This window comes from Tenrec ecaudatus, chromosome 17, assembly GCF_050624435.1.
Source record: "Tenrec ecaudatus isolate mTenEca1 chromosome 17, mTenEca1.hap1, whole genome shotgun sequence".
NCBI lineage: Eukaryota > Metazoa > Chordata > Mammalia > Afrosoricida > Tenrecidae > Tenrec > Tenrec ecaudatus.
Genome location: NC_134546.1, coordinates 9,679,962 through 9,705,211, shown reverse-complemented (window position 1 = coordinate 9,705,211; position 25,250 = coordinate 9,679,962). Strand labels below are relative to the sequence as shown.

Here is a 25,250-nt window from a genome sequence, read left to right as displayed (position 1 = left end):
TTCACAATTACCCTTCTGGTTCATCATTTTCTGTCACCTGCACCATTGCACCAAGCTCCTCATGGTCTTGCTTCAACTCCTGCCCTCCTGCCTGAACATTCTGTTAACAGAGTAGCCAGAGGGTTCTCTTTAGAACATACAGAGGCTATCATTTTCCTCTACGTAAATCCCACTGGCTTCTCATCCACAAGAGCCAACCGCAGCTGGCTCCTGACCACCTCTCTGACTTCCTTCCCTCCAAATAGCCCTTCACTCGCTGTCCTCTGGCTCCACTGGCTTTGCTGCTCCTCAGTCATTCGGGGCACATTCAAGCTTCAGAGTTTTTTGCACCTGATGTTTTCTCTGCCTAAAATTCTCTTTCTCTAGATATTCATGGGAGGAGCCTTGGTGGTGTAGTGGTTTTGCTTGGGCAGCGTTTCCAAAAGTTGGTGTTTTGAAAACACCGGCTGCTCCGCAGGAGAAAGATGGGGCTTTCCACTCCTTTTAACAGTTGTGTTCTTGGAAACCCACAATGGGGTCGCTGTGAGTTGGCACCAACTTGATGGCAATGAGATATTCATGTGACTTGCTCCTTTACTCAAATTTCATTGGAGAGTCTTAAAATAGCATCTCCCTAGTATCACCCTCACTGTACTTTATGTTTCTCCAGATGGTTTGTTCTAGTAAAACTGTGTATTTATTTGCTGTGCCCACCTTCAAATAGATGTTGTATGAAGACTAAAGAACCCTGATGGCTTAGTACAGTACGTACATGGCGGACTGCTAAGCACGCGGTGGGCAATTTAGAACCACCAGCTGCTCGGGAGAGAGCTGAGGCGTTCTACTCACATAAGAAGTTCAGAGCCTTGGAAACCAACAGGGGCAGTTTCTGCTCTGCCCCATAGACTCTCTACGAGTCGGAATCGACTTGATGGCAGTGCGTTTAGTTTGGGACAAGGGTGCTGAGGGCAGGGGCATTGTCTGCTCTGTTCACTGTTGTATCTCCAGCACTGAGAGCTAGATTATACAGGGTTCCAAATCTACATCTGTTCCCTGAATGTAGGGATCTGTGCCCGCACCTTCCTGTGTGGGCACATAGTCCTCAAATCACTCCTGCTGTCTCCACACTGTCGGTCTGTGATTGTCACAGCACACCCTCCTATTGCACTTCAACATTTACCTTCCCCTTCTAGTCCTTTCCAGCCGATGTTCCATCCTGGCACACTCCTGGGTGGCCTTCCTGTGTCCACCATACAAAATTTTCATTTAGAGTTCATTTCATAGCATGATAACTACTTTTGTGTAGAAAAAGCAGTTTCAACTATGATAACTGGCTCTATCTGGTAAGAACAGAATATAATAATAAAGGAATTAGAGGGTTAGACACATTAAATCCCAAAGTTTGGAGGAAATTGCCAGTGTCTTTAAGAAGATGTTAAATCATCACAAATGGAGAAAGTTAAAGTGGGGGGAAATGACTTTTTCTTGATTATACCTCACCTGGAGTCTGGTAAGTTCAATCTAAGCACAGAAATGTATCTGTTTAGAGATGGCAAACAATATGGTGAGAGACTGTCTTCCAAGTAATGGTTGAATCACAACAATAATTATAATTCACCCTTAACCATGTTCCAGACATTGTTCCAAATACTTTTTGTGGTTATTTATTTATGGTAATCTCCATCCTATGAAGCATAAGTGTTGTCTCCATCTCTCATATGAGCAAATATGAAAGGTAGTTCCTTCCGGGTCCCATGGGTAGTAAGTGGTAGAGCCCATGCTGATTGGTTGTTACCTTCCACAATCTAGAAGAGAATGCTGTGGAATAAAGCAAAAGCTACTGGCAGGTTTCTTAGGAGGCAGCGGTAGTCTCAAACTCAGACTTACCAAAAGACCGTAAACCAAAACCCACTGCCACAAGAGTTGATTCTCACTCACAGTCAGCCGACATATGGTTTCCAAGAACATACATTTGATGAGTAGAGCAGTTTATTTTTCTCCTGCAAAGTGGCAGGTGGGTTTGAACCGCCAATCTTGTGGGGAGCAACCCAACCTCATACTTATGTGTCTCTAGTACCTTAAAGAGAAGAGTAAAAATACTTTATTGAACTTATTTGCTTGTATTATTTGCTTGTATTTCACCTCTATTAACCTATTTTAAGAATTATTTTTTATTTACTCTTGGACCACCAAATTTAGATTAGGGCTTGGCATAGAATTGATCTGCATTTTTCACTGAATGAAAGAAAAGTGAATGTAAGTGGTCCTTAATTTGATTATAACTGTACAAGGGTAGAACAGTTTTCTGTGAAGTTCTGAGCTTCTGGTCATTGGCAGTATTCAAATACTGACTGCATGAATGCTCGAAGGATGTCCCAGAAAGGGCTCTCTTGCCATGTGGAAGTGGAAGATTTGACTCATTGCCTTCCAACTATGTAATATCTGATCTTATGCTAAGGCAGTAATGGTTCTCCAGGTATTTACTCAGCACCTCTTCTGTGCCTGGCATTAAAGCTAAAAGCTAAAAGTGGTCGAGCCAGAATCCATAGGAGCTAGGAGACAATGGATAATTAAGAAAAGAAGTGCATAATAATGTAGGTGCAAAATTTTAGTACATAAAAATACATAGGATAGGAACAATTGTAGAGATGTTTTGCATAAAAGAGAATTGGGATTTGGAAAAGGTGTGGGTGGGGTGGGGTGGAGTTATTAAAATGAAGGATGATCCTGAGCTTGTCTGCCGAGGAGAGGGAATTTGGGGAGTGAAGACCGTATGCTATGGTGGAATTACACCCCCCAAAAAAGTAAGTATTTGCCATCCATGTACGTTGTAGAGCTGGGTGTAATTCAGCAGAGATTAATCTGTGAAGTATTTTGGAGCTCTTGGAACAAGTGCACCTTCCTTATTAATCTCCAAACCAATAAAGATGACTCAGTTTTTCCCCCTCGCTCTCTTAGGGCACCAGCAGGAAATGGGACAGCCCATGAAGCCTTGCATTTCACGGGGCAAGGGAGCTTTCAGGGGACTAGGACAAGGATTCTAACCTTTGTGTACAAAAAGGCCCTTCAGTTTCCTTTCTGACTCATGGCCCTGTACTCCATTAGGGGGAAGGGTGGTCTTTCTGTGCATTTTCCTGGCCCTCTCCTGCTGCTCGATTTTCACACAAGTCCTAATACGTCTTGACACAGAATCCTCCTCTCTAGCTGGGACATGATGTCCAGGTGGGTGGGGGATTCCCCTGCTATGTTTGAAATCATAGTTGTCTTTGGATTTGGCTGGCATGTTCATGATTAGTTTACTGACAATTGAGTTGGTTTCCCCAACCCCTTTTTATACCATATGCTGTTCTGTGATTCATCAGCTTTGAGTCTCTTGCCTTGAAGGTGAAACTATTTCTTCCAATGTTGCTATTTCATAATCTCATAGATAACAAGCATATGCATATGCATAGTTCTTTCAGATGTTTTAAACATTTGGAGATGAATGAATTGTGCTGCTACAAATGGAGGGGCCCAGCAGAAAAGAAGTCATAACTGTGTTACCAGTTATCTTCTGCAGGAGATGGGGTGGATATTGATAGTGATAAGAGCCTGGACACTTTACTGTCTTCTCTATCTCCTTGTTTCTGGTATATCTATTTATGTTTTTTACACTGTTAACAGTTTATCTTAATTGCCCTGATTATATTAGACCAATTAAGAACTTTATTTTTGGACCTATGTGAAGTTTAAATTCCAAATCAACCCTAACACTAGCTGTTTATATTGTAATGGTTGCAACTCTCCTATATTTAATGTGTGACAATGGCTGTTCAAACCTCAAGAAATATTATTTTATTTTTTACATAAATAGTAAACTTAAGATCTCATAAAAGAACACACTATGTTTTCTGGATCCAAAACAAAGCCGTCATTTTTTAATGGTTATTTTCTAGTAATTAGAAGATTAGATTCCTAATTAATATGGACTCAATTCTGTTTCTGTATGTACCCAAACCGAAATCTCTACTGTCAAGTCAATTCCAACTCTTAGTAACTCTGCAGGCCCGAGAAGTGCCCTTGCTTCGTGACTGCAAGTCTTCCTGGGGGCCGTGGCCATATCTCTCTCCGTGGAGTGGCCGGTGGGTTCAAACGACCATGTTGGTTTCAGCCGAGTGTTTGGACCACTGTACCGTCAGAGCTGTGTTTGTTTCTGTGTGTAAGTGGCATTCCTCAGTGCACTTAGTACCTCCTTTTACTCAGAATGGCAACGATGAAGGAAATGTTATCATTTCTTTAATGAATACCTGCATACATTATATGCTTAGAGAGATTATTTTGAACAGTCTCATTTTCTGCACCTCCCTCCCCTTCCCCCCCCCCCCCCAATCCCTTTTACCTTGTTTTAGCTCCTCTTTGGTTCAGGTGTGCTGGTGTCCCTAAGTCTTTCTGGACCGCAGCTGGAGAAAGTGCTGATTGACAGAAGCCTGGTGGGGAAGCTCATCTCAGACACCATCAGTGATGGTAATTACCCCCATTGTGCAGACAAATTGCCTACATTAACAGTGGAGCAGGAGAAATAGTGTGTCAAAAGGTAGACTAAGTATTACCACTGGGGACTTGCAAGCACAACAAGTAATTGCTTGTAATAGCATAGTTACCACCCTTGGGACCAATACAAGTTTTGACTAATATTTAATATCAAAGTTTTTGTCATGTCAAGCATTAGGCTTAGTCTCTGAGTGTTTTCAACACTTTAAAAAGGGGAATTTTAAAAAATGTATTTCAAAAGCAGTTGATTGTGTTTGTGTGTTTGTGTATGTGTGTACCTCCAGAATGTGTTCCCTGTTGTTGACATTTCAGATACTTTTGCATGCAAATGGATTTTGAATGCATACCACAAGCATGTCTGTCAACACAGTCATGAGAAAAACTCTACTTTGGCCACAGGATGATTTTTAAAATTTTTAAAGTTTATTTTATTTTAACTTTTACTTAACCCTTTATTGACATGAAATATGGCCTCAGGCTTTCGATTGATTTAAGCCAAGGCAGGGCCTTCTATCAGCCACCTTGACTTTCCCTCAGCCACTTTGATCAAACAACATGGTTTCTTCAAGAGAGGTTTAAGGGGTGTTTTTGCCCCCTTAGTTTAAATTTACATTTATTGCCATCTTATTATCTATCTATCTATCTAGCCATCTTAGACAGAATTAACCAAAGATAACTTCTAGGAATTAAAACATTAACTTTCCTTGGAATTTTTAAAAATCATTTTATTGGGGGCTCGTATAACTCTTATCACAATTCATACATCCATCCACTGTGTCAAGCACATTTGTACATTTGTTGCCCTCATCCTTCTAAAAACATTTGCTTTCTACTTGAGCCCTTGGTCTCAGCTCCTCATTTTATCCACTTCCTCATGAACCCTTGATAATATATAATTATTATTTTGTCATGTCTTACACTGTCTGACATTTCCCTTCACCCAATTTTCTGTTGTCCATCCCCCAGGAAGGAGGTTATTTATAGATTCTTATAATCCATTCCCCCTTTCTACCCCACCTTCCCTCACCTTCCTGATATGGCCACTCTCATCACTGGTCCTGAAGGGTTCATCTGTCCTGGATTCCCTGTGTTTCCAGTTCCTATCTGCACCAGCCAGATTTGTAAGGTAGAATTGGAATCATGATAGTCGTGGGGAGGAAGCATTAAGGAACTAGAGGAAAGCTGTATTTTTCATTGTTGCTACACTGAGCCCTGACTGGCTCTTCTCCTCCCTGCAACCCTTCTATAAAGGGATGCACAAGATGATTTTCTGTCACCAAAGAGCCACCCAAACCGATGAATAGCAATTTTTGAGAGACCTTAGTCTGTATTTTCAACATATACAAAATCAGGGCCGCATGTACTGACATAACCTGGATTCTATCAGGTGTCGCCACCATCAGTTTAGAATTGGGACACAGCACCAAATGAAAAAGATTGTATGCCAGTTATTGGGAAGGAAGGGTACTGACATAAAGACTGTGCTGTGTGGCAGCATAACTATTTCAGTGAATCCAAAGAAACCTTAAAAGGTTCAGTTATTTCCAATTTATGGATGAAGAAACTAGAGCTGAGATACTAGAGAACCTGCCAAGGAAAATGACTGAGCTGGGATTTGAAACTAGGTGTGTTAATCTGGGTACTTTAGAGAAACAAATCCACAGAAACTCATGTATAAGAGAGAGTTTTATATTAAAGTTGAGTGCGCATCAAGAAAACACCCCAACCCAGTGCAGGCCAAGCCCACAAGTCCAACATTAACCCGTATGTCCAACACGAATCCACAGTCCTCCATCTCACAAAACACACACACAATGATGCCTTCTTCAGGAGGAAAGTCAAGTCAGTGAACGTGTAAGCATCTCAGCGCTGGCAGGGGTCTCCACATCGCTGCTCCTGCACCCAGGGCTGCATTGGGGTAGGTCCATATGGCTTTTCTTCAGGGATGTCTTGCAGGAAGTGAGCCTTTTAAGCTAAAGCAGGGAACTGGCTAAGGTAGCTCCACCCTGGTCCAACCATCAGAAAGCAAGAGATCAGAGAACTAGAAAGGTGAGGCTCACTGAGCCATTTATCCGCCCACCCTTCAATTAACCCCACATGTGTTTATTGGCCAGGTTGGCACAATAAACTAACTACCTCACCAGGTTTGGGCCTGCAAAGCCCATTTTCCGTACACTACACTGAATTTTTGAGATAATGTTCTTTTATGCATGGTAAAAAGGTGCAGGAACAGATTGTGCTATCTTGAAAGGTGGGCAGTTGTCAGTATCTTAAATTGAATAATCAAAGGACAGAACTGAGGTGAGAATAAAGAAGCTTGCCATTGCTGTGTGCTCCTACTTGTTAGCCACCTTGGGGTGAACCAGGCACAATCAGACTCTGCCGGGGGGCTGTGATTAGCAACAGTACAGATGGTAATAAACGGGGATAGGTTGTCAGGATGCCACTTCCTCTTCCTTGCAGCTGTGTGGTGTTAAGGAAGTGCCGCCCCCCCCCCCCATGCCCGTGAGAGAGGGTCCATGTCTGTATGTCTTGTATTCATGTGACACAGAAAATAGTGGCTGTGATGGTTTTGTCATGTTGGTGCTCCTCCCTGAGCCAGAAAAGGAGACTCCCAGCACGGTTCGTGTCTCTGAGTTCTCTTTTTCTATGATTCTTTTATTTAGACCCCAAATAATACACTCTCATGGGACCTTAATACCAATGTGCTTGCTTTCATGGCGGCATCCAGATTATCTCTTAATTGTGCATGTAGCTCCTCCACTGGTCCCTGCTTGCATGGCCAGGGGTGTAGAGTAAAGAAGACATATAAAACCGACAATGTATACAGTTTTAATACTAGCAACAATATAAAGCATTTCTCAAATTCCCTTGAAGTGATTTTGCCAACTGGATTCAAGAAAATCCCTTTATGTAATCCATGAATGTTACCTCGACTTGTGTGTTCCAGAAGAAGTAAAGCGACATAGTGTTTTTATTAATCTTCATTATAAAATACTAATTTACATAATGTACCTACTGGGCATAAAATGCTTTATTTCATTTCACGTGTATGTCCTCAAAAGAAGGTACATTGATGTAAATGTTTAAATTATTTTTTAAAATGACTTAGGTACAGAACACTAATCTGTATTCCCTAATAAATCCAATTTATTCTCACCTGGTTTGTGCCATATAAACACAGGATCAAATACTACACACAAATAAAAGTCAATGTTTCCATCTCTACATTCAGGTGTGAGATAGTCTTTAGTTTATGTTTTCTTAGGCCTGGTTCCCCAAGTGTTCCATCTGCTTATTGTCCCCAAGAATGTGGAAATGGTCACAATCAAATCTATGTAGGATTAGATTGATGATGATTCTTTTCTCCTAATTTTCTTTAATATTCTGGTCAGAAGTTGTGGGAATTAGGAGACTTCAATGGTTTCCATGTACTATAATATGAAAATAGCTTTTTATACACTAGTGGGGGTAAAATATGTGAATTATTATTTTCCTGGTAATTTGGTAATATGAAATTCTCACTAAATAATTGTTTTTCAGCTCTTCTCACAGACAGTTTTATCATCTTATCATTTCTGGCACAAAGCAAACTGTGTTTTATTCAGTTTGCCAAGAAGATCGGTTCTCCAGATGTAAATAAAAGACTGGAAAAACTGTCAGCCATGGATTATAAGGTACAGATTTCAAGTGACAGAGTGTAGCATTCAATACTGAAGTATGCTAAAATATCACAAGTTGGTGTTATATTCATTATTCTTAATAGCGCTGGATTTCAGAAAAACCAGAGTTGTTGTAGTATTACATTTGACTCACTGGAAACAGTAACCAATCTGAGAGTCTTTTTCATTCTCACGATGGAGGTCTAACACTGGAGTGTTTGACGGTGTTTATAGAAAAAACACACAAAAGAGGCAAGTTATAGTTTTGAAAATGGTTTTCTCGCTAGTGGCAGTAGGCACACTATTCTCATTCTCCTAACACCCCATGTCGTCTCTGTCCAGGTAGGAATAGCTGTTCTGGTTCCATTTCACAAGGAAGAAAGAAGGAAGAAGGCGCTTTCAAAGGTTAATAGAAAAGTGTAATCAACAAGGACTACCTACTTGCCCCACTCCTGGCCCCCACCCCCCATATCTGGAGAAAATGCAGAGAAACCATCTCTTCCACTTGTGGTCTCACCCCTCACTAGCTCCACGCCATTTGTCTACTTGTATCTGAGACTTTGCATCTGCTGGGGCAAGATGTAGATTTTAAATGAAGTGTTTTAAGTTTTGCCACATTACATTTTACCTTGCTTGGAAGACATACTCTGTGCTAGGATGAGGATCTAATACATTTTCCAGGCTGTTTCAGTTCAAGGCCTCTTTTCAGCGATGACTTGTGTTTGCAAGATTGATCCAGCCTCTGTGACGTGGATTTGAGACAGTTCACTGTTCACTGGGAACAGAGCTGATACACAGCTCCCTTCAAAAAAGATACACACATATGCCAGACAGAGAGAATCTATAGGAGGGGCAAAGGTTTTTAGAAGCCAGCTTTGTGGCTTGAAACGTGTGTGTGTGTGTGTGTGTGTGTTTGGGGGAAAGTAGTATTTAGCCTAACTATTTTCCCTTTGGGATTATGTCTCATTATGTGGTAGTGACATGCAGAAGATTTCATTTTATTTAGTAGAAACATTTCTTATTTAAAAGAAAGATTTTTTTAATATCAAAGAAAATATACCCAATAAGCTTTTCATTGTGGAAATAACTGAAACCTTTTTTTGTCTCTCAGCTTTGTGGAGCTTTTATAAAAATCTGTGTAATATTGATTTTCTTTCCTTGGAAATCACTGGTTCATATGAATTTTATTTAGGTGTTAGCCTTCCTAATCGGGTGCTGTCAGAATGGCTGACGATAGATTGATTTGAAAAGCGATCTGTTTATCTATTTACTGGTATTGGTCTTTAACATGCACCAATATGCATTAACTTAAGCCATTTAAAGTAAATATTTTTAGTAACAAAAACAATTTTATGACCGATTTCTCCATTTCAAATGTGATGGATAGCTTGGTGTAAAATCCTCTCGTCTGAAGAAGAGTAATAACCCTTTAGTAGGAATAGAGCTAAATGGTCAGATGTTGTCTTTTCTTAGAAACTAACTAGAAAATAGACCTGATATTGGGGTCCTTACACTTCACGTCAGGCAGTTAGTTACTACCTGCTCACGTATTCTTTCTGCCTTCAGATTTAGAAACTTCAGGACATAGCCGTTCTACGTTGTTTTTATAAATTAGAGAAGTAACTCATTGTCTTTTGTAAAACACAAAAGATTTGATTGGATTTTCTGATTTGGTATTTAAAATGCACTTCTCTAATACTTACTTGCAATTATCATTTGTCCATAGGCAGGATATTTTAGAAGCTTGTTCATTTCACTTGCCCATTGGCCATCATGATAAAGTACTGATGCCATTATTACTCATAGGAACCATGGCATTTCAGGTAACATAAATAGTTTGCGTTATGCAAAGATGGAAGATGTCAGTTGCTAGTTTTCACTCTTATTTTTCTATCCAGAAATTTTGTACGAAACCTATTTAGGTGTCAAGTAGGATATCGTAATGTATGTGTTTTTTCAGGATTTACCCATCTAATTGTGGTACTGCCCTCAAACAAACACATGGCTTGTTCCAATATTGATAGTGGGAGTCGAAATATAAAAATTTACACTTGAGAGCTTAAGTACTTCTGTTATTGTCCATTTGGATTTTAAAACAAGGAAGTGGTACAGACGACTGTCATTCTGCTTTCCTGTGCAACAACACCATGCTTTAATTCTCTCATAATGAAATAATTTTGACAGCGCAAATTGTAGAGTAAAAATTCTGAAACGACTGAGCTTTCACACATTTACCCGTCTACCTTTTAAAAAATCCAATTCCATTTATTTAACAGCGAAGGGAAGTGCAAGGAGTTAACTGTTTACCGTGAGAGAACAACACTGGTAATTACTTTGATTTCAGTTCCTTGTGATGAGCATTCAGAGGATGAAGAGGTCAATAATATGATGGCCATGCAAATAGAAAAGGGTTCCTTTTGACCATATTTTTTTAAAAAGCAGAGGATTATTAAAGCATTAACCTTGATTTTAATGGCCTTGGTTGAGTGGTGAGATCACAATTTGGATGAGCCTGATTATTTACTAAATACAATACATAAATGCAACGGGTTCTTAACACCCAATGCACTCTGGCATTATCGCATTACTGCCATCCTTTGTTGCCTTGCAGACAGGAATATGAAAGCAATCTGTCATGTAGTGAGACTGGCTCCAGAAGCATTTCTCTGATAAGAAGACCCCCTGCCCTTTGCTAGTGTCTGGTCCAGTAGGCTTAGCCATGCGCTTAATCCCCAGAAAGTGGTTCGATTATTGCTGACCAGCAATGGCAAGATAGTTTGTTTTTTTTTTTTTAATTCCAAGCTATCAACCTTCCATTAATTCCTTAAGCAGAAATACGGTGCAATCTATATTTCCTTGGCATGTGTCACCCAGATGGTGCCGTGCTTATGTTTTCAAATAGCCAGGTTCCAAAATAACATAGTTTGAATAATAAATTCTACAAATCCTTCCTAAGAAAGAGAGGCATAATTCTCTGAAGCTGCCTAGACTTTTCCGCATGATGCTGTGGCTTATCCCTTTTATGCAGAATATATGTGCATATGTCTCATATATTCCTTAAAGAAATATTTGCCTCAAGGTGCTGTCAGTCGTTCGTGTGTTATGTCTTAAACAGTATTCAGACACTCTTGGTCAGCAGTACAGAACTTGTCATTTAATACCGCTGGTCTGAAGTCTGGTGTAGCTCGATGCTGTCGGACAACCACGACTGTACGTTTTGGTATTGATTGGATGTACTCGAGCCAATTCCTCCCTGACTTACATGTCTCCTTTTCTCCTCCTCTGATAAAAATGGAAAGAGTTTCGAACATACATCTTTTTTATACATGTGTCAAATGAATTGGGTAAATTCTGACATCTCCCTAGGAACATATTTAATGTGCATTATTTACTTGCATTTGTCTCCACTTACAGACCTTCTCAATTTTGTCATATTGGGGGAGATTTTTGCATCTTTTAAGAGAAATGCTTTTCTTGTTTTTAACCCATTTTCTTAATTTTCACCTGTTAGATTTCCTATTATGAGATACCTGGTCCCATGAATAGGACAATCAAGCGACATCTAGCCATCAGCTGTACCCAGGACACAGTGCTTTGCTGGTGGCCCCTGGACACTGATGGTGCTTGGCCTTGGACCCCCATTTCTTCCGAGAAGGACAGAGCCAACCTACTGCTCCTGGGTCACGCTCAGGGGAGACTGGAGGTAAAACTAAAACAAATGTACACATTATAAGGAGGAGCCAGTGGAATAAGATGATGACTATTTTCTATCCTGAAATAAAGTTTGAAAAGTAAATTTTCAAACTGAATCCCACCCCAACCCCCCATAAAACACTCAAAGAAAAGGCAGTGCCATCTACAATGGGATGTGAAAAAGAACCCTATCTGTAGCTGCCCGGGCAGTTCTGAGGCTGGGTGGGGAGCACAGGGTGCGAACCCTCACTTGGCCACTCTTTGCCCTCGGGCAACTCCTCGTTTGAAAAGGGACCCCTGAAAACAACTGAGTTGATCCGCCATTGGGAGAAATGGCTGCACGCAGTGAACCCCAAACCACTGCTCATGATTGTGATTCATACAGTCCTCATCGTGAGTACTATCCTTCTTGTTTGCTCAGGATTCCATGCTTGCTAAGACGTTGTTATCAGTCAACCTCTTCACACTTCCATCAGCCAGCTCACAAACTACAGTCACCAGCCTATTCTTTGCAAGACCTTGAGGTGTCAAGCCATGGCTGGGACAGGAATACACGTCTGGAGAGGCCGTACAGCGGTGATCTCACTGCAGGAGCCAGTCTAGGGCTGGAGCACCGAAGGGATAAATCTAGGGGGTGAGGACAATGTGTCCAGGCTGTGTACTCCCAGCCGTGACTCTGTCATGCATCTTTATGTGTGAACTTTCATGTAGTCTCCGCTTCCGCAGTACTGTGACTATGAACGTCTGTTTTCTCTTGAGTGAGCCGTGGGAGGGAGCATCTTAAAGGAGCTCCTTTCTCCCGCTTTCTCATCCCCTTTAGTTCCGACCTACATAAAATAAGATGTTCCTGTCTTTGCTCCAAGCCTATTATCTTTTAGTTGTTAAGGAGTTTTTCCTAGAATTATTATTCTGAGATACAGTGACTCATTCTTGGCTTTCTGTAGCCCTGCATACCTCTTCTGTTTCCATAAACTTTGAGGATGCCTTTTAAGACTGACTAGTCTTTCTTGGAAACTATTTTCTTTGGAAATCCTCTCCGACTCCTATAGATACTGTAGTTTCCTTTTGCTGGAACTTTCCCAATTCTGCCGCCATGACTAAAACCACCCGGACTCTCTGTTAGTGCTCACAGTGGTTTTGTGAAGTTACGGCAGTTCTATTTCTTACTCTTCTTCATGCCCATCACCTTGTTTCCCTTCAGTTCCGAAACTCACTGAGCAAAAACCACTTCATCAAAGTGATGTATTGTAGCAAAGCGTATTAGGTAGAATTCAATGAAGTGTTCTGTCCTATAACACAAGTACAGATAGATTCAACCATAAGTTATACTTACCCAATGTCCTTTTATTGAAAAAGAATGCATTACATGAAATGTGCACTTTCCTCAGTGGGTGCCATGAAGGCCTACATGCCCTGGTGTCATCTAGATCATGGACCTAGGAGCTGGACAGACCTGGTTTTACCTATTGGGTGGACCACACAGACTAAAACCTGTGAGAACCACAACTCGACAGGACTGCCTTGTTTTTCCAGATCTTGAAAGTCCTCTGCCTTTGACAGCATATCACTCTCTATTAACAAGCCTGCCTTCCAAACACCGAACCAGTGTACCTTCTCTGGCAGGTTCCCATCTGACACAGACTCTACAGGTTTTACTATATTAACTGTGTTGACCTTAATCAAGCCTGATCGCTGTAACTTTCTGCCTGCTTCTAGTTAATCCTCTGATCTTGGATGAGTCACTTACTTTCTCTAGCTTTTGTTTCCTATTTTTTAAAACAATGAGTTTATACCAAAACCGTGGAAACCAGGTTCCTGCCATGGAGTTGATTCTGACCCATAGCAGCCTATGAGATGGGGTAGAACTGCCCCTGTGGGTTTCCAAGACTGTGACTCTCTAGGGAGCAGAAAGCCTCATCTTTCTAAACACGTACCCCATTACAACACCAGATCTCCTTGGATTTAAACCAGGTAAGTGTTTATCTGAATATTGAAGGAAAGATCTAATTTAGCATTGCCCTGCTCAAATGCTGAAAGGAAATCTGAAGTCAAACACAGCATGACCCAGAAAAGCCACCGTGATTGACCCTGACCTACCTTTCCCGTGCTTTTCTTTCCGTACACAAATCATTGGTTTAACCAAGTACATTTACTCCCTATCTCATTATATACCATCCCCTCCATGCCTGTGAGAATATGTTTCTACCCAAAGGGACCTTCCTTCTCTCTTTCCACATCGTTCAGTAATTATTGAGCGTGAGCACTGTGTAGTATGCTGGGGATTCAGAGATGATTAAGAAACCGTCTTTGCAAACAGATATGAACTTAGTTCCGTGAGCTAATGAGGTAATAGTGCTATGAGTAGAATGGGAGAGTAAGTCGATATGGTAACTATTGCTGCCAGGGTTCCGGTTCATGCATGGCGTACACCAAACATGTCTCTGGGGTCAGGGCTGGCTGCAGACAGGTTCTTTGCGTAACACACTTGACTTAGTCTCATTAGGGTTCCTTCAAAAAAGATCCAATCCAACAGTGGCTTCAGAGGGAACCTGCTGGGGCCAGTTCAATTCAAAGCAAAGAGGTCAGCTCAGAAGTTTATAGAGACTGTTTTTGGGGATGGCAAAGAGATCATCTTACTAGAGTTTCTTGAAGGACACAAAAAGGCCACTTCAAAAATGTAAAACTCACTGCTATGAAGCTGATTCTTACTTATAGTGACCCTGTGGGGCAGGGCGAAACTGCCCTGTGGGTTTCAGCAACAGTAACTCTTTTTTCAACACAGGGATGTGCTATGAAGAAATTTTAAGAAGACATAATACAGCATTGGTGGGGAGAAGAGATCATGAAAGTGACACCAAGAAATTTTTTTCATCCTGGTAATGCATTGCTCATTCTTTAAAGGCCAACCTATGAGAATTTTAGGGAGAAACTTTCACCTTCTGTTCTGCAGCCCTTCGGACTGTATTTTGTCCCTAAAACTCAACATTAAAAGGAACAGGATTTGAAACTCTTGAGGTGAGGGATAGATGAGTGCAGAATTCTTGAAGGAAGGGCTCGAGACATAGACACACCTCTTTCAGAAGTGTTTGGACTTAGATGAAGGCTAAGTCAAGAAACAGTAGCTTCTCATTTTGATATTCCTGTGTAATAAAGATTTCTATTTTTTGATAACAATACTTTTTTATGCATCTGCATTTAGTTAGCTATAGTGGGAGCCAGTGGTGAGTGGTTGATTCTCCTCTAGAGAGATGGTACTGTTTTGTTAGGTGCCATTGAGTTGGCTCCAGCCCACAGTGACCCTGTACACAGAAGAATGAAACGCTGCAAGGTCTTGTGCCATCCTCACTATTGTCCCAATGCCTGAACCCATTGCTACAGCCACGAGTCAATCCACCTTGTTGAGGGCCTTCCTCTCCTGTGCTACCCCTCCACTTTCCCTCTCCAGACACTGACCTTTCTTGACAGCATGTCTAAAGGATGTAAGATCAAGTCTTGCCATGCTTGCCTCTGAGGAACACTCTGGCCTTACTTCTCCCAACACAGATCTGTTTGTCCTTTTAGCAGCCCATAGTAGTTTCAATATTCTTTTCCAGCACCACAATTCAAATGCATCTCTTCTCTGCTTTTCCTTATTCAGTGTCCAACTTTCACAGGCACATGAGGCAATGGAGAATACCATCACTTGAGTCAAGTGCACCTTAGTCCTCAAAGTAACATCCTTGCTCTTCAATACTCTAAAGAGGTCTTGTGCAGCAGATTTGCCTAATGAAACTTGTCTTTTGATCACTTGACTGCTGCTTCCATGAGCATCGTTTGTGGATCCAAGTAAGACAAAAGCTTTGACAACTTCAAACTTTTCTCCATTTATCTTGTTGTTACCTATTGTTCCAATTGTGAGGACTTTGGTCTTATTTACATTGAGTTATAATCCATACCGAAGGCTACAATCCTTGATCTTCATTAGCAAGTGCTCCAATTCCTTCTCACTTTCAGCAGGCAGACATGTTATCTGTATACATCAGGTTGTTAGTAAGCCTTCCTCTAATCCTGATGCCCATGTTCTTCATGTAATCCAGCTTCTCTGATGATTTGCTCAGTATACAGATTGGGTAAGCATGGTAAGTGGAAACAACCCTGATGCCAACCTTTCCTCAATTTAAACTATGCAGTAAGCCCTCGTACTGTTTGCACAATTGTCTGTTGATCCGTGTGCAAGTTCCTTGGGAGAACAGTGAAGAGTTCTGGGAATCCCATCCTTCTCAAAGTGACCCACAGTGACCCATAGCCAACGAAACACAAGTCAACATCTTTCTGGAATTCTCTGCTTTGAGCAATGATTTCCTTGTTCTATGTCCTCTTCTGAATTCAACCTGAACTTCTGGCAGTTCCCTATCAATGTACTGCTGCAACCGTTGTTGGATGATCGTCAGCAAAATTTTACTTGGGTGTAATATCAATGATATTGTTCTACAGTTTGAGCATTCTGTTGGGTCACCCTTCTTTTGAATGGGCATAAATATAGATCTCTTTCAGTCAGTTGGCTAAATAGCTGTCTCCAAAATGTCCTGGTGTAGTCTAGTGAATGCCTCCAGTGCTTCTTCAGCTTTCTGGACCATCGCAATGGGTAGACCATCCATTTCTGGAACCATGTTTTGGCTAGTGCACTCAGTGCAGTTCAAACTTCTTCCTTCAGCACCACTGGTTCTCGCTCATATGCTACCTCCTGAAATGGTGGGATGCTGGCTAGTTCTTTCTGGTACAGTGACTCTGGGTGTTCTTTCCATCTTCTCTTGATAGTACTGAGATGTACTAGAACTCAACTGGTATTGAATGATGATTAAAATGGCTTATAATACATTCAAATATTAGGTTGGTCACAATTTTACTTTTAATATTCTCTTTAGTTTTGACATGAAGCCTATCCTAGTTATGTAGTAGTGTGATTTGCTTTTTCTTTCCCACCATCCTGAATATAGTTGATAAAACTCATTCATAAAATATCTTTGTGTGCTATCTTTTAAGGAGGGTAGATTTTTCATCACTGATGTAATTTTTTAAGGACTGTTTGTTTTAGAGGATTTTATTTTTTTCTTGAGTTGTTTTCCATAATGTGTGTTTCTAGAAAAGTATCCATTTTCTATAAATATTTGAGTCTATTTTCATAAAATTGTGTATGATACTTGCACATGACTTTTCACTCACCAAGGACTGCAGAGGCAATGCCCCCTTTTCAATGCTGAGATATAAAGACATATCCTTCATTTAAGGGGGAAGTAGCTTTTGTCTTAGGGTTTGGTCCTCTAGTTATTCTTTCAAAATTAACTCTTTGGAAACATTTGTGTAGATTTATTCTTCAGATTCTCATGTGAACTTCAGTATGCAAAAGGTGAATGTTTTTTGGAAGAAATATCTAGGGGAATTGTTGTTTTTCCTTTTGTGGAAGAAAACAGTTGTCTTCAACTATGAATTATAATAAATGTTTTAAAAACCCGGCATTAAAACCACAAGTCTTTTAGAACAGTGTTCAGGCAATTCTCTTTTTATTTATTTATTTCTTTTCTTTAGTAGCCAATGAACTTCTAACTGACCATCAGAATGAAAGATGCACTGTGCTGTTAAACTCCAACTACAACAATAGCAACCCTCTAAGGAGAAAATGTAATCTTGGAACCTATTAAACTATTCAGTTATTTAAAAAAGCATTTCCTATCCAGGTTCAATCAGAAAAGATATGCTTTTCTTTGACCGGTTGCAGAATTCCAGAGCAGTGGTTTCTAGAACAGGTCACACGCACTCGAGTACCTGAGGAGTGTTAAAGAGGGGCATTCACACCAGTTACATTCGAGTCGGAAGTCGTGAGAGGAGATGGCACCTGTATTTTTTAAAGGTTCTCCAGGTGAGTCTCATATTCACCCAAGTTAAGAACCATACTTTACAGCAAACTTCAAAAAATAAAAATTGTATGATGGTCTTTTTTCTTTTCTTTTTTTACTTGTATAACAGACCACGGAGAAGATAAAACCCACAAACTGAACCAAATGTGAGTTTTACTAGCAGATTTTAACTAGATAATTGCCTTACTGAGCAGCTTTGCAACAAATAAATAAAGGACACAGACATGAGCTCTCTGACTGCACTGTCTTTCAGAGGATGACTTTTTTAAACATAAAACTCATTACTTTATTTGTTTTACTTCATCTGTGTTCTTGAGGTTACCTGTGGATATTGTATCTATGTGATGGGCAGATAATGGTGATGGTGGATAATGATTATTTTAAAAATTTAAATCATTTTATTGGGGGCTCGTACAACTCTTATCACAATCCATCCATCCATCCATTGTGTCAAGCACATTTGTACATTTGTTGTCATCATCATTCTAAAAACATTTACTTTCTACTTGAGCCCTTGGTATCAGCTCCTCTTTTTATCCCATCCCTCTATGCTCCCCCCTTGAGCCCTTGAAAATTTATAAATTATTATTATTTTGTCATGTCTTACACTGTCTGATGGGATAACCATTTTTAAAGTTTATTTTATTGATATTAGAAAACTACAAGTCTCAGGGCATATCTTCATTAGAAGCTCCAAGCAGAGACAGTGCTGTAATCTAGGAAAAAAAAAATTTTAAACATAGATAGTAGTTAGTGTACAGAAAAAAATGTTTACTAAGTAAATTCATGTAAAATAAATTTTAATGTTTATTGTGTAGATGACCACATAGACTATGGTAGTCATTCTCATTTGAATTTCTACATTCTCTTCATATTTCCTTTTGGAAAGTCATGACCATCTTTCAGGACTAATTTTACTTATTGTCTGTCGATAATGTGATAACACACAACTTTCCCTTCCCTTTGCTTTTGTACTTGAGCAGGTATCTTAACTTTTTAGTTGCAATGGATTTCATAATGCTTTCTGAGTATGGTGCTAATTCAAGGTATCGCACTCACAAAAAACACCTGAATTTAATAGCCAAATTAATAAAGACCACATAAACAGAGCTATCGATCTTTTTTAGATTTTATATTTCTTTTTAAAAATTTAATAAATAATTTTATTGGGGGTGCTTACAGCTCTTATAACAATCTATATATCCACACTTGTGCATATGTTGCCATCATCTTTTCAAACTGTCATGAACCCTTGATAAATTATAAATTATTATTATTTTCATATCTTACACTGTTTGCTATTTCTCTTCACTCATATTTCTGTTGTTCCTCCTCCATGGGGTGGAGGGTGGTGTTATACATCCATCATTGTGATCATTTCCCCCTTTCCCTTCCCTCATGGTGTCGCTACTCCCATTATTGGTCCTAAGGGGTATCTGTCCTGGATTCCATGTGTCGAGAGCTCTTATCTGTACCAGTGTACATATTCTGATCTAGCCGGATTTGTAACTTAGAACCGGGGTCATGATAGTGGGGGTAGGAAGTTTTAAAGAACTAGAGCAGTGGTTCTCAACCTGTGGGTTGCGACCCCTTTGGAAGCCAAACGACCCTTTGACGGGGGTTGCCCAATTCATAATAGTAGCAAAATTATAGTTATGAAGTAGCAATGAAAATAATCTTATGGTTGCGGGGGGAGGTCACCACAACATGAGGAACTATATTAGGAAGGTTGACAACCTCTGAGCTAGAGGAATGTAGTATGTTTCCTCAGTGCTATACTGCATCCTGGTTGGCTCATCCCTTCCTTGTGGCCCTTCTGTTAAGGGGACGTCCCATTGTCTACAGATGGGCTTTGGGTCTCCACTCCAACCCTCCTTGTTTGCACAATATGATTGTTTGTTTGGGGTCTTCTGATGCTTGATGCCTGATCGTGTCAACACCTCGTGATCACACAGGCTGGTGTGCTTCTTCCATGTGGGCTTTGTTGTTTTCCAGATAGATCACCACTTGTTTATCTCAAGCCTTTAGCTATTAATCTTTTAAAACTTCTGTCATGAGTTAAGGTTTTGCCATGAGTTAACCTTCAAAATTTTTGTGATGTGTTCGCTTTGATAAGCTCACAGAGATCATTTACTCATAGTAATTATAACCGTTTTTTGCAATGATTAGCATGCATGTCAACAATTGGGAAAGTTAAAAATGTGAAATTTTTAAGATAGCGTAATTTGAAAAAGAAGCCTTCAAGAAAGCATTATAAATCCATTCAACTTAAATGCCAAAATAAGAGGTTAAAAGAATTGCGACTAGGGTTGCAGTTTATACATGCATGAGTTTATCCCCCAAAAAATATGTATCCTGGGTTCAGCAGATGGCTACAAACAAATTCTCTCAGAAATACACTTATCTTAATCTTGTTAGGGGGTATCTTCAAAGAATTTTAGAAATTTATGGTGACTTTTTGGGGGGATTCTGGAAGAATCATGATAATTTTTCTCAAAGGACCCAGGATAATCACCTGGACTTCTTCTGAGGAAGTTTTAGGAAACTGTAAAATTGCATCGGTGAGAGAAAAGGCTAAGAAAGTTATGCAGAAGAATCATTTTCCATCACAACAGTATACCTGCTCAATCTTTGAGGGTCAAAAGGACTGTCCCATGAGGATATCATTGGGAAACTTTACCCCACCTACCCTAAACCCTTCAGAATTCTGAAGAATAATCACAGGGGCTTCTTCTGAAGAAGTTTTAGGAAATGATAAAATTGCATTGGTGAGGAAAAAAAGGCTAAGAAAGTTATGCACAAGAGAATATGAAAATAGCAACCACATGGTAGTCTTCAGTTGCCATTTATTGGAAACCCTTAAAGTTGGAGCTTTGAACCAAAGTCCAATGACTTCCAAATCTATAGCCTTGAGATCGCAGTCATCCACTTCTTCTCAACTAGGCAATCTCAGCCTTAAGTCTGTGGAAGTGTATGAAATCCACGACAGGTCAAGTTAGAGAGACAGTAATGGGATTAATAGTGTCTTAGGGTTGTGGGGAATTAGGGAGCTCATAATAATGAGTTCAAGTGTGAAGAAGATGTTCTAAAATTGATTGTGGTCATAAATACACAACTCTTTTAAATATGTTTTAAACATTGAATTGTAGTATATATGAATTATATGTTAATAAAACTGTTTCCAGTCTTTACAACCTTAAAAACCCACAGGGCAGTGCTACTCCACCCATAGGGCCATTATGAGTTAGACTCCATTTGGTGCAGTGAGTCTCATTTGGTTTGGTCTTGAGTTATGGTTTTTAGTATGCATTCCCTTGATTTGGTTTTCTTCTTCATTTTAGCCATATTTTGAATTTCCTTCTTTGTCACTTTCTCTCAAATCCTTTCTTTCATTCTCCATTTCTCTTTGATTTAATAAAATCTCTTCCTTTCAAACCTCTTTCTTCTCTTCAGGCATCATCTGTTCCATTCTACTTCAGCCTTCATTTCTGAAATATTTTCTTTTATTTTTAATTATTCTGAGTTCTGCCACCTCATTTTTGGGTTCTTACGATTCTGATTTACGTTCTTTCATTTCTTGAATAATTTTCTTAATGTTTTTATTAATTCATATTGAAATAGTATGTTACAGTTTTAAGCTGTTTTATGTGCCTGTCTTTCTGGCATGCTTTTGTTCTTTGTTAGGAATGTTGTGTCTTGGTTTCCCCTTCTTACATTAACTTTGATATACTCTTCATATGTTTGTGTTGCTTGGTCTCAAATTAGTCTGTTTGAACCTTTAGAAGGAGGGTGGTTCAGGCTAACTTTTCTAACATCACAGAGCCACCTCTTCTGTGGTTCCCATGTACTATGCATGAAAAATGTTTGGCAGCTTGCATTCTGAAATTTCCTTCCCATGTTGATCTGGGCATTCTCTTTGCTTTCTTCCCTTCTTGTCTCGATCCCCCTCTCAGCACTTTTGCTTCCATGTGGGGCCCTGTCCAGGACAGAGCTCCGACTGCTCGAGCTCTTCCAGTGCTTCCTACCACAGGCCTGCTACCCTCCCCTGAGATTCTGTGGCCACAAGTCTTCTCTGCCCCAGGAGCCTCTCTTAAATTGGCCCTCCGTGCTTTCCAGTGAACACCTGCTGAGTATTTTGAAATTCTCTAGGTAAGAAAAAATTTTAAATCATTTTATTGGGGCTCATACAACTCATCACAATCCATACATCCATCCATTGTGTAAAGCACACTTACACATTCGTTGCCCTCATCATTCTCAAAATTCGCCTTCCGCTTGGGTTCCTAGAATCAGCTCCTCATTTTCCTTTTTCCCCTCCCCCTCCCTCATGAACCCTTAATAATTTATAAATTATTATTTTATCTTATCTTACACTGCCCGGCATCTCCCTTCACCCACTTTTCTGTTGCCCATCCCACAGAGAGGAGGTTACACATAGATCCCCGTGATCAGTTCCCCCTTTCTAGCCCCCCTTCCCTCCCAGTGTCACCACACTCACCGTTGGTCCTCTGGGGTTCATCTGTCCTAGATTCCTGTGTTTCTAGTTCCCATCTATACCGCTGTGTATCCTCTGGGCTAACCAGGTTTGTAAGGTAGAATTGGGATCATGAAAGTTGGGGGGAGGAAGCGTTTAAGAACTAGAGGAAGGTTGTGAGTTTCATTATTGCTACACTGAACCCTGAGTGACTCATCTCCTCCCCACTACCCCTCTGCAAGGGATGTCCAGTTGTCTACAGATGGGCATTGGGTCCCCATCACGCACTCCCCTCATTCACGATGATATGATTTTTTCCTCCCGCCTTTGGTGCTTGAAACCTGGTCCCCTTGGCCTTTCATGATCACACATGTTGGTGTGCTGCTTCCATGTGGGCTTTGTTGCTTCTAGGCTAGATGGCCGCTAGTTTACTTTCAAGCTTTTTAAGTCCCTGGATGCTATATCTCTCAATAGCCAGGCACCATCAGCCTTCTTCACCACGCTTACTTTTAGGTGTGTTCACAACCCAAAACAGCTTCCTTCTGTTTTCTTCTATACAAATGCAGGGATCGGGGCTATTGCTGGCTTCTTCTTACCTGCTTCTATCGAGGTTCACTGAGAAACTTGTCACCTACTTCTGTTTCAGATGTCACCCTTGGGTTTGTTGTTTTTGCTGGGGATTCAGAAAGATTTGAAGACTATGTATCCACCACCACTAACAGGTCAGAATCAGGCCTGCTGTGATTCTGGTGATGGCAAACACCTGTAGTTTCAAACAGCTCTTCCGTGTGTGGCATTGACACTACAGTGGGTTGTTCTGTAGGCCGCAGGATTTTCCTCATAGAAACATATCGGTTGCTAACTTCCACATACGAAAGCATATGCATAAGGAACCATTTATATTTCCTAGCAGGTATGCCAAGGAGCCCTGGTTGAGTGGTGGGTTATTCTCCGGGCTGCCAACAGCAAGTTTGGTCGATCAACCCCACCAGCCATTTTGCAGGAAAAAGAAGAGGCTTTCTGTTCCCCTAAGGATTTCCAGCCTGGGAAACTCAAAGGGGGCAGTTCTACTTGGCTGTGAGCCAATGGCAGTGAGTTCGGTCTGTTTTTTGAGTAGATCAATCTGTCTCCTTTTTAACTTTTATACTGTTTACAAATGGCAGATTGTGGAAAGCTGTCAATTAATTAGATAAAATATATTTGAGCACACTTGTCATTTATTGTTTCAATAAGCAGAGATGTGGAACAACAGATCACTGGCATCCACTCTTGAGAGGACAGCTAATTAGTAAACCATGGTGCAGGGAGCCTGGTGGCTAGTGGTTGCATGTTGAGCTGCAAACTGCAAGGTCGACAATTCTAAACCACCAGCTGCTCCCTGGGAGAAAGACTGGGCTTTCTACTCCCATAAGCAGTGAACAGTTTCGGAAACTCACAGGGCAGTTCCACCCTGTCCTATTGGGTCACTGATTTGGCATCAACTCTATGGCAATGAGTTTGGTTTTGGTTTGTTGGAAAGCAACTTGGCCATAGCCAATATGATTGAAGGTGTGAGTCTTCATTTGTACTAATTAGACACCTACATACAGTAGAGTAGTGCCTGCAGCAGTGTGTACAATAACAACAAAATTAGGAACTGCTTAAATAACCACCAGTAGGAGGAGAATGTGGTGGATTCCAAGGGCAGGCTGCTACTAAATGAATGAAATAAAGGAATTACCGCATGATTAAACCCTGAAAACATAAACTGACCACACAAATCACAGCTTGGCACAGTGTCATCATGTTCACAGAAAAAATTTAACACATCCAAGGCAATGCTGTGGGCTGGTCAGGGATCTAGACTGACATCAGGACTGATAAACAGAATTAGCAACTAAGTTGTTTAGAGAGGGTGGAAGGTTATGGGTTCTGAAAAGCATCACTTGTATCAGTGGTATTTTATTTCTTAAAAAAAAAATTTAAATCTAAGCAAGAAGATAGATAGTATTCCAAAAAGTTGGTTTGCACATTTATAATTTTTTTTCTACTTCTGTGTATATTTTGAAGGTTTCATATTAAGAAAGTATAGATAAAGCATATCCTTTGTTTCCTGTTCCTAACATTTTCTACCCAAAAACTCCAAACCAAACTCACTGCCACTGCACTGATTCTGGCTCATAGCGACCCTACAGGAAAGGGTAGAACTGTCCGTCCCCCCCACCCCCCACCTGTGGGTTTTGGAGACTGTTTCATGTCTTTCTTCTGAGGAGCCAGCTGGTGGTTTTGGAGGGAGAAAGTCCAGATTTCTGAATGAGTTCTCCTGGTGCTAAGCTCAGAGCCTTAGATAGCTTCATAGTCTTTAACTGATCTGGCCACCCACTGGTGAAAACCTTCAGTCCAGAAAAGACTACTCATCAAAAAAGTGTCCCTGAAAAAGAGTTATAGCAAGTATCCTCTTTAGCTGGCAACACGACGATGACAGTGTTGGCGGTAGAATCTGGAGCTGTCTCCAAGTCTTGGTGATTGCCGGCCAGCATTCTTGTGCTTCTTAAATGTAAGGGATCTCCCAGGGAGGAGAAGACACCGCCCTCACTGAGCATACCCTCTCTGCTGTGTGCTAGCCCTGCGTTTATGCCTCGTGGACAAATCCTGCCTACTTTTCAAATTTAGCTTTTTAAGACTAAAAATAAAATAATCTCTGTGATGCTTTTCCCCCCGAGTACTTCCAATTTTACAGATGATGGATTTAAACTTGACTGAAATATTTCACCTTAGGAATGATACTACCAGCTTGCCTCCTTTTGAAACTGGGGAGTTTCATTCCTTTGTGGGTTTTCCTTTATCTTCTCTGCGGCTTTTTTAGATGAAAGGTTTTCAGTTCTCATCAATTCTTTATCACATAAAAAACTAAAACCCACTGCTATCAAGTTTGTACCAATTCCTAGCAATCATTTAAAAGATTTCCAAAGCAGGAAATATGTACAGAAGTAGACAACCTCATCTTTTTCCCGAGGAGAAGCTAGTTAATTACTGGTT

General features: G+C 40.5%; 1 protein-coding gene across 2 annotated transcripts in view; it reads left to right on the top strand.

The window, feature by feature from the left end:
• Positions 1-25,250, top strand: part of WDPCP (WD repeat containing planar cell polarity effector) — a 392,539-nt gene that overhangs the window by 156,791 nt on the left and 210,498 nt on the right. For both annotated transcript variants that reach the window (XM_075535189.1, XM_075535188.1), the window contains exons 7-9: positions 4,368-4,482; positions 8,053-8,186; positions 11,683-11,874. In XM_075535189.1, coding sequence (XP_075391304.1) covers positions 4,368-4,482; positions 8,053-8,186; positions 11,683-11,874 — 441 coding nt within the window. The remainder of the gene's footprint in view (positions 1-4,367; positions 4,483-8,052; positions 8,187-11,682; positions 11,875-25,250) is intronic.